This window comes from Anopheles arabiensis, chromosome 2 (genome assembly GCF_016920715.1).
Source record: "Anopheles arabiensis isolate DONGOLA chromosome 2, AaraD3, whole genome shotgun sequence".
NCBI classification, from domain to species: Eukaryota; Metazoa; Arthropoda; class Insecta; order Diptera; family Culicidae; genus Anopheles; species Anopheles arabiensis.
The window spans coordinates 22,866,678-22,881,258 of NC_053517.1; the positions used below are offsets into that span (position 1 = coordinate 22,866,678).

Here is a 14,581-nt window from a genome sequence, read left to right on the forward strand (position 1 = left end):
GACTTTCTAGCTTTGGTTGTCCGGTGTCATTCTTATCACATACCAAAACCCGCTTAAATCTTATTTATTTGTCGGAACTTCTTTGGAGATGTTCAGCATAAAATAAAAGATCTCAAAATCACTGGATTTTGTTCAATTTTCTTCGATTACCTAGTAGAACTATCGATGTAAGATATCTTTGAAAAAGGATTCAAAATTGACTACACACAGCGAACAAGAAACCCCCGTTTTACAAACTTTCTTTTTAATCAAAGCGGAAATCTTTATGTCATACATTTCAAATAAAACCCCGGCTGCATCATGCAACCTAACGGAACCTTTTCCCCCTTTCGTAAAGTACCGTACCGTTGCATCTAACCGCACATTTCCCTATCCGCACAAAACGGCGTCCACCAGCGCATGCCGGGGGTGCCATAAATTCTTCCTTATCCAAACAATTACCAGCAACTGACAAAACCACCGCCACCGCCACCACAAACGACAAACGAATCGAAATTAAACCAATGAAAGATAAACTTTCTCCCACACCGGTCCGACGCTCCGGCGTGTCTTGGGACCCTGTAAAAAGGGACCGAACCTTCCGGCAGTCGGTCGCTGTTGGTTGTACCATTCGGAAAACCGCAAAGAAGGAAACAAGGGCCAAACTGGGACTCCTCCCGTCCTTGTAGGTGTCCGTCCGGCTGTACCTTTGTTTCGGTCGGTGAGTGATGTTGTACTTGAGGAAAATGTTTGTATCCTTTTTGTTTTTTGGGGTCGCACTAACGGGGGTTGCCGTCTCTTCGGGTGCAGCCCTGTACTGCCCGCTGTGTGTCTTAAGAGGTCCGTTGTGTTGTGAGTTGATCAATCACACGCCACGTTGGATAAATGTACATTGCCGAGCGGGCAAAGGAAGGGCAACACAAGCGGAGGACATCTTCAAGACAAGCGAACCTTGTTAGCGCACTTCTCTCGGTCTCTTTTGCTTACAGAAGGACACTCACATTCCGCAGTGGGTGATCCTTTAACTGCGCTGCGGTCGGGATCGGTTTTCGGTCACCATTTGCGGACACACAATTTGCGGTGCAACACTGCGGTGCTGCGGTCGCTAATCAGTCCCATGATTGATCTACTCTCCTGCCCGAAGAGCTCCGAGGCGCTATTTCCCACGCCAACCCACAAACTTCGCAGTTAGGGAGGGACCCACGACAAGCACATTGCACATCTGCTCGAGTGCCGTTAAAAGTTTGGCAAAGCAGCTAGCGGCTAAGAGGGACGATGGTGGCGGGCGTATCGTCGTCGTGAATTTATTCATCGCCAATACCACACCCATAGTACGGCCGGTACTCGCTGACTGGAAAGAAAACCAACCCCGGGCACGGGGTGGAATATGGAATTAGGCAAGTAAATCAATTTGATTATGCAAATTACCCGAAGGCGCAGTGGTTTTTGATCTTTGTGGTGGGGCGTTGAATTTGATGCGGGGGCTTTTGTTGCTGTTGTGTTGAGGGGCAGGCAGCAAAAGGTATTGTGAAAATTGTCTCCCTGTTATACCATTGTTATCGTTGGGTAATTTAAACAAAAATCGCGCAAAAATATGAACCTTTTTGAAAAGGAGGCTCAGCCGCGTAATAAGTACAGTGGAAAAGTTACAATTGAAGTTCTTAAATCAACACCGGATAAAATCATAATTTAGGAAGGAAAGTTGATAACTCTTCCTCACCAAAGCATCATTTACAGCATCCCTGCAAGAAGGAAATGTTTGCATTTACCGGTCGCGTTTTACTAAAGTTTTACTTACCGCTTGTTTGTGCTCACAGTTAAGAAAGTAACGTTTTGGACTAACTCCGGACAAGGAAAGGAAGGATTCACACACAAACACACACACAGGCTTCTCGCACAGGGTCAGGGGAGAAAGGTTTTAAATTATTAATTTATCACTGTCACCCAGCCCGGGCGTGGTGAAAGCGAACAGCACAGCCCAACCCGTTACGTGCCCGTTTTTCCTCGGTACCCGACGACGACAAGGAGGAGTTGAACGTGCGCTCGAGGATTTGAATTATGCCCAGGAGAGTCCCCGATAAGGGAGTTTGGTTGGTGTTTGGGAGAAGTTTAGCAGTGATAGTAGCTATAGTATGGTTGAGCGTTCGGACACGGACTGCGTGGTAATTGATACGGGCGTAACCGAAGGTCCAAAAGGACACTTCGCGGCGTTCTAATTACGGCGGCCGCTCTGTCTTCCGAGTGTTGCCTTTCGGTTTGCATTAATTGAAATGTTACTCCTGCGGTGCTAGTACGCTGTACGTGTGTTTCGTAACAATAATTTCATCCGATTGTGATTATTATTTTCGGGTTTTTTTTTGGAAGGTTTGCTCAACTTGTTCCTTTGGGAATTGGGTGAGGAAAATAACGAGGGAAAATTAACTCAACACGCAAGCACACGACCCATAACGTTGTTTGTTAATTAGAAACTTGTCTACCGAGCGAACGGGTGCTAAATGTTGCACAATGATCGATGTGGAAAACACTCATTGTTGGTGTGGTTCAGTTTTTTCACCCCTAAAATCACCATTCACGGCTGCGTTTGCGAATGCGTTTCCCATTGCAGCAATAGAGTTTGTTGGTTCTGGTTGTCTGTGTGTGTGTGTTTCTGTGCAAAAGGAAATAAGCAATAGGCATCCCCCCGTCGATGCAACATTGCTTAGTTTGCACAGTTTTAATCCCTGTACAAGCCATTCTAATTGCTCTAATCCCTTCTCATTTGCTGTTGCGGCCCAAGAAGCAACAAACAGTCCCCAGCAATCGCAGCAAAAGACTCCTTCAATGTTGCTCCTGCTAAATGATGCTGTCTGTCTGTCTGGCTTTCTTTCCTTACCCGGCTGCCTAATCGCGTCAATCGCATTCAGTGTCCTGCTTCTCGGACGCTGATCGGTACATTATGCGATCCTTCCTTCCTGCAGTTTAATATTTTCCCCACACGCGGTTCCACGATCGATTCCACGGGACAACACACGGGACACTGGGCATGGAAAAGCAAAAATATTTTCTCACGCAACGCCCGTCCCGTCCGGACGCCGTCGTTCTCCCTACACCGCTGCAGGGGTAAGCAGCAGTCAAAGGAATTGGGTGTCCGGCAAACCCGTCTGGGCAAGCAGCAGCAGCAGCAGCATTATGTGTGCCTCGAAGGGTCCGAAAAATTCCACCAGACAGGCACACACACAGAACGAGGGAAGATCGGTATCGGAAGCGTTGGACAACGGAGATGGTCAGCTTGTGAGCTGTAGAAATAACACGCACGACACGTACGCGCTGAGGATGAGTTGCTTGCGTTTCCTTTTACGGATCTCTAACCGCTGCTCCCTAATGTCCGGCACGTCCGCTTGCCTCAAGACCGAAAGGGGATGATGGCGATTGTGAAGCAAGCAGGCAAGACACAAACACTAAGGGTAAGCAGATTGACCAGTGGTCATACAAAAAGGAACGAGGGCCGATCTGCAACGACACAGACCGTTGCCAAGAATTATGCAACCAGCTTTTTCGGGAAAAGCAAAATTATTTATGTTTATTTTTCCTGCTTCAAGAACTGGCTCTACACACACACACTCACATCTATTTTCCCTTTGCAAGGAGGGGTCAAACTCATCGAAATGAAACGGCATTTTGCATCTGCGTGCGTCGAAAGCCCAACGGCACCCCCGGGAGGGAGGGGGGAAAAGCATCAAAATTTGAATGCAATTTAAATATGCGCCCTGCTGTTGTGAAGGTCTTCCTTGCCGCATCAGCATCCTCCTGCCCAGGTCGATACATGCAAATCTTCTTTCTTGCCCAGTGTGCCCGATGACCCCTCTATTGTGCTCGAGATGTCATCAAGCGCGCGCGCGAACTTCCATCATGACCAGTTGTTGTTGTTCTTGCAGGAAGATATTCTAATTTATCACTCCAACGGGATGCAGCAATAAAAAGGGGCAGGAAGAAGAAAGATGCTGAACTGCTTCAGCGACGGAAGCTGCGGAAGATCATAAGCTGCGGGCAAAGGTCGTTGTCCAGAAGTTGTTGATGATGCTGCTGCTGCATGATCGCTTGACCGTATTGGTCAACGGTTATGCCCGGTGGTGGTAATTGATGTCAGGGAGCGGATATTCCGGTTCATTTTTTGTTCCCAGTACTTCCAGAAGGAGTTGTTGCAGTCTTTACATTTCCTTTGGAGTGTTTAACGTTGCATCTCGTTTCGCTGCAGGTCCCAAGAGGGAGGGGGGAGCAAGAAAGGTTAGGTCGGTACATGAGCATCTCCGTTGGTCGGTGGCTTAAAATCTGTGTCAAGGCACAACTGCAAGATTAGGATGTTGGCTTGTTGGGATCGTTCTATTCTCAGTAGTAGTTTAGCTCTAACAACTGGTTTTTTGGTTCTGGCAAGAATAACAGACTTCACCGAAATGACCGTTGACCATATGAAAGGTGCAATCTTTCCTACAGCCGAGACATACATCCATATCCAATTACAAACCGAATTGTTATGGTGCTTGTTGGAGATGGAGATGCGCTGCTTTAGTTGGGAATCACTCTATCTGCCCCGGTAGCTCTCAGAACCATTAACGACACCCTACCGCACCGTGCTCCGTAGGTGCGATACACATCGAGAAGAGGCTCAAGAGTGAAGACATTAAGTTTTATCGTCCACTTCAGATAGAGCAATGCCACTGTAAAACAAAAAAAACACAAAAATAACTAGAATCGTACGCGCTTTTTGTTTTGGAGTGTCTCCTCTCCTCACTTCTAACTGATGCTGATGTAGAGCTCATTAGAAGTACAATCTCGGCGCAACCGCCAAAGCAACGGGTCAACAACAGCAACAGCGGGTGTGTGTGTGTGGGGCGGACTATAAATTATCCAAAAAACATTAACTTCACTCGAGCCCCTGAAACATGTTCTTGGGCACTTGCTCTCTCTCTCTTTCTCTCTTTCTGTTTCTTGTACGGAATTAGTCTTTCTACGGCGAGAAAACAACACCAGTCATCTCTCCAATGATGTCCAAGCTCTGATTTTCTTTATGAGGTTTTGCCACTTTCAAGCACCGTGGAGCACCAAGTGGTACCACTCAATTCGCGCTTTTGGAATGCCTTCTTTTTTGGGGATGGAATTAAGAGAGGTTTCTTTTGCTTGAGAGCGCTCTACTTCACCGCTCCGAAAGTCCTTTTTCTTTTCGGGGGGAGGAAGGGGGTTTGCCTTGTGTGTGTGTGCTGTGATAGCGAGCGGCAGACAGATAAGCAGGATAATTATTTTTAATTTACGACCTTTTTCTTCTGTCTGCTTTACATCGAGATATGTAACATAAAAATACGGTGGTTTGCACCGTCCACACCCTCTCTCTCTCTCTCTCTCTCATCCGAATCATAAGCGTACGATATTTCCACGGGGTTGCGGTGGCAAGCAAACCCAGCAAACGGAACCCGGCCGCAGAGAGATTCCGACGAATTTCGAATGATGATGACCTCCTGCTGGAATGTCGTGTCTTATGTAAGCACATGATAGCATCGCGATAAGGCACAACACACGCCTGTGTGTGTGTGTTTGCCTAGCGGTCTCCAAGAGAAAAAAGGTCTCTTAACGCGAATCGAACGCGATGCACAACACATATCATATCCGTCCGATCGATTGGGATCGCGCGCCGCAGCGGTAAAGGCGTTTCGTGATCGAGCTTTTTGCATCGGTCGTGACGTGACCACGTGGCGCTTACCATGCCCTGCGGCAGGAAGTTGTTTCGCGTTTTCGGTTCCCGGCCCAGGGTACCAGGCTTTCTCAGTGTCATGCTGCGCAATGGCGGGTGGTGGATGGCGACAAAAGGGTAGACACTGGTATTCGGTGGAATAGAACGTTTGTTTAACGTATCGATCTGGGGTGGAGCATATAGTACCCACTGGGAAAAGGTTATCGGGTGGGTAATTAATCATTGGCACAATTTTCTAAACTTCCTTAAAGCCTACTCGACCCCGGACAAGTGGCACTCGATCAAATGTAGAGCATAAATCGGCGGCCACATTCGAACGGGTTGGTTATCTACGGGGAGTTAACGGCAATCAATAGCGCAAATGCGAGCTCGGTAACGCGTTTGAAATGAGGCAAAGAAATAGAGAGCAATTGTTGAAATTGAAATAGTAATACACGCACAAAATCTGATTCCTTTTGTTTTTAATTTGATGTATTCTACATTAAACTTCCTTCAACGAAACGTTTCTAAAACCTCTCCTCTTCCACCATGATCAGCGCACCGAAGGAAAGTTTGTTTGCTTGGCTTAATGCATATAAATTTGGCATGAAATTGCCTTGCCCCCGCCTGCTGCCTGCCAATTCTCACAATCAAACGAGAAGATGGGAACAGAAAAAACTCCGCTAGAAAGCTTGCGCAAGAAAGTGCTTGTTTCCACGCTTGTTTAGTGCTGCGAAGCATATGCACATGCATCGGATCCGCTATGCGGCAGAGCAATTGCATTCGAGCGCAAAAGACATATCATCCCGCGAAAGGGGGAAGGGGGAGAGCGAGACAGCGTGGTTCGGGAATGACGGCAAAGATTGTTATCGCGGGCGCGGTGAGATTGGGCTCGGTTGTCACACAGCAGGCAAAAAGGCGCATATAATGGCTAACGCGCCTTTGCCGGGGGAACAGCGAATTCGTTCCTGGGTCGGTACGCCCCGCTACCCTTTGGCGGATGATTGTTGGCTGTTTTGTGTTTTATGATGTGACCAATAATATGCATGTGTATTGCTGTGTTGTTGTGTTTAAGCGGCTTTGCAGCGAACGTCTGCCTCTTTGCTTGGGCACATCGCGCGGCAAGATGGTAATCGAAGAGGAGGATTGCTTGAGACACCGATGGATAGATGGATGCAGCAGTACACTGGGTGAATGTTAAGTGCATTGCGAATGGTCGCGAATGCAATTGTCAGGATCGTGGCGACACCTGTTGAGCTGGCAAAGGGCATGCAAGCCTACATTGTGTGAGTGGTTGCGTTCATGATGAACGAGGTCATATGCTGCTCGGTGAACAGTAGACATTTCGAACCATTAGGAAGCTTTCCCAAAAAGGCATCAATTCCAACTTAGAAACGCAAAAAATGCAATTTTCTCACGATCACCTTGGATAGTGTGGCAACAGTTGACAGTTTTTTTCTCCTATAATTATTTCAACAATTTTCTATCAGGATCGTCAACGTAAAACCTTCAAAAAAGGTAAAGCATAAACCTGATTACCTTCTGCTGAAGGAGACAATCCGAAATGCTGGCAACATTCCGTTGTACGCAAATACTTAGTCGCACCGTTTCCGCAGTGCCCTCACAACCAGCAGCGAGCGTGCCCGTGAGAAACGCACCAACTTTCCCACCGACACACAGGCCACAGAGCTGTACAGCAGTGTTGCAGGCGACCCAACACCGAAATTAAAAAAAATACACACACTCCCAAAACAGGTTAGACGGGAAAGCCTTTCCAGCTACCTCAAACATGGACAACTATTTTTCAAAAATTTCCACCTTTTTGCACCCAAAAAAGCAAGGCCCTCTCGGGGCACCTCTTGAAACGAGTTTTCTACTCTACCGGACCGGCGTGTTCGGGGTTCGGGGGACACTTGGAAGTGATTTTGGTAATTTTTCTTATTTACCTATTTAAGAAATGGAAAAAACGCACCATCACCGTCCAAGGACGCACGTCCTTGGAAAAGGATTAATCCATTTCGCCATCGAAGCCCGGGACCGGAGCGCAGCCCGGTTGTTGTAACCCGTTACCCGAAAAGGCTCATTTCCCCGACCATGGCCGGAAGTTCAGGGGTCCAGTGTCGTTTGGAAATGGTTTTTTTTGGTCTGTCGACTTTTACAAACAAAATCCAACCCAATCCGTGTGCATATACGTGGCTTTTTTACTCCGTCCCAAAGGTCATCAGTGTCAGCACCGGTCAGTTTTGCGTTCGGGAAGGGGTTAACACTGTCAATTAGCAGCAGCAGCAACAGCAGAACGGAAAGGCTTATATGGGAGAAATGTGAGTGTTTTTTTGTTTTGCTTTGCTTTGCTGCTGCTCACCGTTGCGTCTCATATCCGTTTCCTGCAGCACTGTTGCAGGGAAACGCAGGAAAACGGCAAACGGTCACGGTGCGGTGAATGACGCTGGCGAAAGCGATCGATCATAATATTTTAAATTAAATAGCCAAATGGTTTGTGAGAAAGTATTCAACGCTTCTTTTTGGGAGGAAAACACGGGGAGAAAAGAGGGATGACCACAAGAAAAGTGGCAGTGGCGTTTGATAAGGGAGTGCTTGCTAGCTGACGAAGGAATTGTTTAACGCCGTGTGTTGTCTAGAAGAAAATGGATTAATTTAATGAGAAACATTTTTCAACGGTTTTTTGGTGGTGAGAGCAAGCAAAACCAGATTTAAATGTACGATTTGGTTGCCCTAAAAATTGTAAAACTGACGTTAGATGACTTGTTTGAACGGTGTCATACAAATGTATGATTTAAAATCGCTCAAAAGACTGGTCCTTTTATGCAAAAAAAAAGTAATTTACCTCTTCACCTTCCCTTCCGGTCGATTAAAATCAATCCTTTCCCCTCTGTCAACTGATATCTTCCTTTGCAAAACCCAAAATTTGCACCACTCTTCGCACCGGAACCTCATACTTTTCCTTCATTTTGCTCTTCAAAATTCAACCTGCTTTTTTCAATTTAACCCAAAATACACACACACACACTTCCACCAACCGGAGTGGGATGTTGTTGCTCATTGTGCTGCTGTCAACCTTTTTTTGTTATCTCCACTTCAATGGCGTGCGCGGGCCCAGGCCCCATTCAATCAAAAAAGGCCTTGTGTCGCGTGTCGGGAAGAGGAAAAACCTCAAACCTCACGCTCACGTTCGTACGCAGCGCACGCACGCACAAGAAAGGAGTTTTTGTTTGCATACTTGGATACGGAAATCAGGTTCCACATCAGCAGAGGGCAGCATCCCGAGCGGCGTGCTGCATGCCCCGAGCATCCCGGTCACGAACTGACAGCACTTTGACATCTGTAACATTGCTGCTGCTGCTGCTGCTGCACTCCAGCAGCACTCTGCCCACTGGAAGGACCGTATTTTCATCTCATTTCGCATCGCTTCTGCTACCCGGGAAGGGGTTTCTTCCCCTTTTTTTAATATTTTCCCACCATTAACCGGGTTCACATCACTCCCGAACTCGCACATACAACCACAGAATCTCTTGAGGAAAAGGGGTCCTGCATTGAAGGGTGAATGGAAGGATATTTTTCGGTAGGTTACACCGTTTTCCACGGGGCCGTACACGGGGCCGACGTTAATAAGTGCAAAAGTTAGCTCTTCTCATTTAGTTTCGCTCCGGGGTGATTGGATTCTCCGTACTTCCACACAATCACGTACATTTGTTTCAATTCACCGCTGCCCCCGGGTTTTTTCCCATTGTTTAGTAGTGGTGGTGGTGGTTGTGGTGGAATAGTGTGTAAAAAAAGATGTACAGAAAAGATGAAACCCCGCAGGCGTATGTCAAATTCCAACCATTGAGGAAGAGGGTTGAAGGTGTTGCTAGGATACACGCACGAACGCGGCGGATGGTTCGCGTATACGCAAAATGGAAACATACCGTCAACGATCATCACTTTCCGGGCGCGAACCCCGTTTTCTCCTTGTCGCGATGTTTCCGATTGCAGTCACCATTGTTTGCAGTCACCGGACAAGGGGCAGAGAGAGAGAGAGAGAGGGTGAATCGATCGGGGCTACAAATTGTGTTAACTCTTATACGAGCTAATTACGCACACTGCTGCCGCGTAATGGAATCGCGCTGCGGTTGGTTTCGAATTTTGAAGCGGTGCCTGAGGCACTAGCGCGTCCACGCGCGTTTGGAGGACGGATGACGTGTGGTTTTTTAAATTGAAATATTATATTACATTTACTTTATTTGTTTGCTGGGTAGTAGGGTGCATGATTTGAGATCTTCACTCCTGGACGAAGGGATTGGAAATCTGTGAGCCACTTCAGGCAGGTTGCGACTCTCCAGCCGGTGGCGTATCGCTGGAAGAACCACCATCACCACCGCTGGTTTGCGTGTTTTCGTGAATCCACGAGTCAAACTCCGACACGCGCGTGTAGACATCCGGCACACCGATACCACAGTACCGCGTACCGTACGAAACGACGCCGGACAGCTGATTGTTGCACACCAGCGGACCACCGGAATCACCCTAAAAGTATGCAACAGCGTTAGAAACACACACACACAAACACATTTCCCTATCTCCCCACAATCCACTTACCCCACAAGCACCCTGCCCAACGCGGGTAAAGGTACAGATCTCGGTCGGGTTAACGGGCATGCCGCGCTCCCGGCATTGGTCGTTCGTGATCGTCGTCAGTTCCGCCTCCTGCAGGTCCTTGGGCGTCGATCCGACACGGATCGGCATGGTGTAGCCCCACCCGGTCAGCAGGCACGTCACACCACCCCCGACAAAGTCGGACGAGTAGCGGATCGGTTGCACGTTCTCGTTGAACGTGAACGCCTCCTTCACGCGCATCACGCCGATGTCGCTCCGGTTCAGCTCGATGTAGTCCGGATGGATCATGTACGACTCGAGGAAGTAGCGCGTACCCTTCGAACTGTCGTTCCGCAGATCGTTCGTACCGGCCACGATCGACATCCGGTTAATGTCCATCCCGTCCAGACAGTGGGCGGCCGTTACCACGTAGTACTCGTTCACGATCGAGCCGCCACAGTTGTGCATCCAGCGCTTCGGCCCAAAGCCAAAGAACGAGCTGACCAGCACCTGGAGCGAGATCTGGTACGGGATGCGCTCGTTAGCGGTCGTGCCACCGACGATCTTCGAGTCATCGGCTGCGGCGTTGGAACGAGAGAAGGCATCAAACGTTACTTGGTGGACGAAATCGGAACAGGAAATGAACCGCCCCAAAACCCAACGTAATGCTTACCCCGCGTTACGGAACATCCGACCGTAAGTAGGACAATCCACGCACCGATACAGCTGAGCGAAATCATACCGAGAGCTTTACTTTTCGTTCTCCGTTTAAGGGCCGCACACACTGCTGAAGATGGAACGAAGAGAAGAAATGAAGCACTGGCGTTTGTCGGTCCAAACAAAAGGGAATCGCACCAAACGGCGAACCGACAGTCCTCCTCTCAACCTACCGATCCGATCGACACGAACGCAATGACGAGTATACTGAGTGAGTGTCACGTTTAATTATATTTATATTGTTTTACGATACACAGCACCTGCAAATGGAATGCACCCAGTGTGGGGTGGGTTCACTATCAACCGAAAACAAAAAACGGCACTGCAAGCGAGCGAACGATAGCAGTCCCCATTGGGTCCCCAGTTTTCCCGGTCACAGCCACTCCACACGGCGGTCTCTCCTTGAATTTATGGCCTACTGCCAATGTTCCGATTAGGCGCGGGAAACCATAGCCTACAGTACCACCGCCACTGGTTGTACTGGTAGTAGGCGTTGAAATTTTAATTGTACATTTGCTTTTAATTTGTTCCAATTGTCACACCTGGTTGCGGGGTAGTTGAGGCACAGAATAGAACCCCGAACCTGCTGTGTGTACACTTCGGTGTGGTGGTGGATCATCATCTCATCTTCCGGTATGAGATGTCTTCCGGGATGGTGAGTGTGTGTGTGTGTGGTTCTTCCGCATTTGAATTGGAATGTATACGGGTCGGATCGTATTGGCACGTGATCGATTTGCAGCACGTGTACGGCTTCCGATTCGTGGTGCAGACGGCTTAGCGTTTACCACACGAGCTGCAGACTATCGGATGGCCTAGAATTCGACAAGTGCCCGGAAGGTCATGGGTAACACACACACCGGATCGGCCCGATTCATCAGTGCGTCATCATCAACGCGTCGCGGGCGTCATCGCATGGGGTTTGAATTGGTGCACCCTGCTCGGTGTGTCCCGCGGATGTCTGCCCACAATTGCGACGATATGCAAATGAGGGACACTGGCTCTTACTGCCGCTGCCGCCGCCGCCGCCACCACTGCCCTATCATCCATAAGCACAAGCCGCGCGATGCAACTCTGTCCCCCGTTTTTTCTTCATTTCAACAAATTGCATTCGCCTTGCGTTATCGGTGGAATGTGTGTAGTAACAAACCACCTCACAGAGGCCACCTTGAAGTGCAGGGAGTTATTTATTTCAATGTCTACCATTAATTACTCGTCAAAAGTGATCGAAAATGCACAGTCGCGATGTTGTGCCATTCTCGTGGCTTTGCTTTGCGGGCTCCGCTTGGCGTTAATTAGTGCATTGCACCAGTGTGTGTGGCCAGAGTGTGTGTGCGGAATGTTGTGGTGAAGTGCAATTTGCTGCTTGCGGGGTGAGTTAGAATTTATTTCACCAAGAATTCGCACAAATCGTAGCGTTGCGGGAATAAAATCGTAAAAACATTGGTTCGCGATAGTTGTGTGTATCATGTTTCCCCATTTTTTCCGCGTTAATAAGTGTTGATGGTGTTGCCGGTTTGCTTAGTTTGCCCGCTTCGATTTATCTGGTTCCCTCAATTGTGGTATTGTTTTGTAGAAATGTGGTCATAATTTAATTAGCAAAGTGTTTCTACGCCGATTGCACGCGAGAACCTGTTTCTAGGTGCACCGAGAACAGCTGCATTCATTCTTTCCCTCGATCGCGGTACTAATTATTTCATGTTTTTGGTCATTTCACTTGTGTAAATCGATTGTTTAATCACTTTTTTTTGCATAAAAAAAGCTAATCACTTACCTTGTGTTTAATTAGCACAGCTTAAGATGGATCAATCGCTTTTGTGCGGAGCCGTATGTCTACATTCGTCGACGACGTCCCGTTGCGCTTAATATCCATTTACCGATTGCTAACTCCAATGCCAATTGCCAGAACCACCCTGCCTCGCTTCCCAATTAATATTCACGTTTGACCATTTTTGGAATGTCATTTTCATTATGACCACCCAGTAGTACTTGAAAATATGTTTTCATCCCATTTTCACTGCCCCCTCCCCCGAATGCTCACCGGGGAACCCTTTTCATCGTTGTGCATTGACTACTGACTACAGCCACCACTTCCAGCTCGTGTTTGTTTTCCCTCCGTATTTTCCGTTCAATCAAACTGCTGGTCAAGGTCCTCGAAGGGAACGACTCGCCTACGCACCCGAGTTCGAGACCCGGTCGATTAGAGGGGGGAAAGGAGGACACAGCAAAAGGGATACGTGGCTCGCAAGAAAGGGACCAAACGGATATTTGAAACCTATACACTTCGTCGCCGGCGGGAGTTTCCGCTTTTGTGTTTTTGAGGGTGTGTGTGTGTGTGTATGTGTGGGCATGAAGCTCAGGAAGGGTGCTCAAGCGGGTGATGCTGGTTTAAATTATGACTTCAATAACGAGCATCCCGAGTTACATCCACTGCGAGGAGTTTTTACGGTTACCCCGGGAGCTGCTCTGTTGGTCAATTCTGCGGTGAACCATCGTTTGAGCCGAGGCCGAGCAGGAGGAACACATGCTTCAATGCATCGTCCCGGAGCGCCGCAAGAACTGAGGAGGTTCGCTGTCGAGCGTTGAAAGACAAAAGAAATCAACTTCAACATCCCGGACATCAATCCCGGTTGCGTTCGGATTTCTCAAAGGTGTCCCACTGGGAGCGTAGCCCCGGACGAGAGAGAGAGTGCATCAGCAGGCCGCTCTTTGCATTATTATTTTGACTTTTCATGACAACCCTAGAAACCTTATTGAGAGGTACTGGAATAGCTAGGAATGCATTCATTTCACCGGGTAAGCCAATGAATGAAAAGGGCATGATTGTTTTTCTGCCGCACGCAAACGTCATGTATCGAATGTAACGAGTCAGTCAGTGGGTAGTTAGTACCTTCCCGGTTGTCCGAGAAGCACCGGAAGTGGTCAATGTGCTTGTGGCGTGATTGCAGTGAGTGCAGCAGTGATCGATGACCGGTCACTGATGTATCCACTTACAACACAGTACACACATGTCAGAGCCGTCAATGTCTAAACTACACCATCAATGTCCGTAGTAAACAGTCAACCCCGCAGCGTAGGACCGAGCTTACTGTTAGCATTGCGTGAATTTGATGATTATTGGAAATTATAGAGCACCCGGTGCGGTGTATCGGAAAATAATAGCCGAACGTGTTGCAATCCCGATGGTCATCCGTTAGTGACACGTAGAATTGAACAATTGGTGCACTTCCGCGTCCGTGGTGCCTCTGGAGGGTTCGACAGCAAACACATCATAACGACTAATTGGGAAATAGTGCACCAGTTGAGCGGAAAACTCGAATTGCATGTCCTACAGCTAGTGTTTCATTTCCTGTGTGGGATTGTCTCTCTCCCTCTCTCTCTTTATCGATGGCTTATCAGCTTTTCTAATGCAATATCAATACCGTCATGCCACAGTGTGGTAATTGGAGCGTAATTGTGTGGCTTTTCCAGTGGATTTTGTAGCAATATATGGGTGCTTAATCGTGTGCGATAGGTAATTGTTTGTATAATGGAATGATGATTTCACGCTAATTGCAGTGCAGCAATTGAAATTTTAAATCCTATCTAATTATC

The 14,581-nt window shown here is 48.0% G+C and overlaps 1 protein-coding gene across 3 annotated transcripts; it reads right to left on the reverse strand.

Annotated features, from left to right (window-relative positions):
* Positions 1 to 9,884: 9,884 nt before the first annotated feature.
* On the reverse strand, positions 9,885 to 11,385 carry LOC120897572 (chymotrypsin-1-like). Of its 3 annotated transcripts, none has more exons than XM_040302557.1 (4): positions 11,164 to 11,385; positions 10,947 to 11,057; positions 10,277 to 10,851; positions 9,885 to 10,204 (listed from the first exon to the last, which is right to left on the reverse strand). In XM_040302557.1, the coding sequence occupies exons 2-4, from the start codon at positions 11,011 to 11,013 to the stop codon at positions 9,998 to 10,000; spliced, it is 849 nt and encodes a 282-aa protein (XP_040158491.1). In that variant the 5' UTR covers positions 11,014 to 11,057; positions 11,164 to 11,385; the 3' UTR covers positions 9,885 to 9,997. The 3 variants fall into 3 exon arrangements, with proteins under 3 accessions (XP_040158491.1, XP_040158490.1, XP_040158489.1); XM_040302556.1 differs by having other exon boundaries at positions 10,947 to 11,060; XM_040302555.1 differs by lacking the exon at positions 11,164 to 11,385 and having other exon boundaries at positions 10,947 to 11,157.
* Positions 11,386 to 14,581: the final 3,196 nt, after the last annotated feature.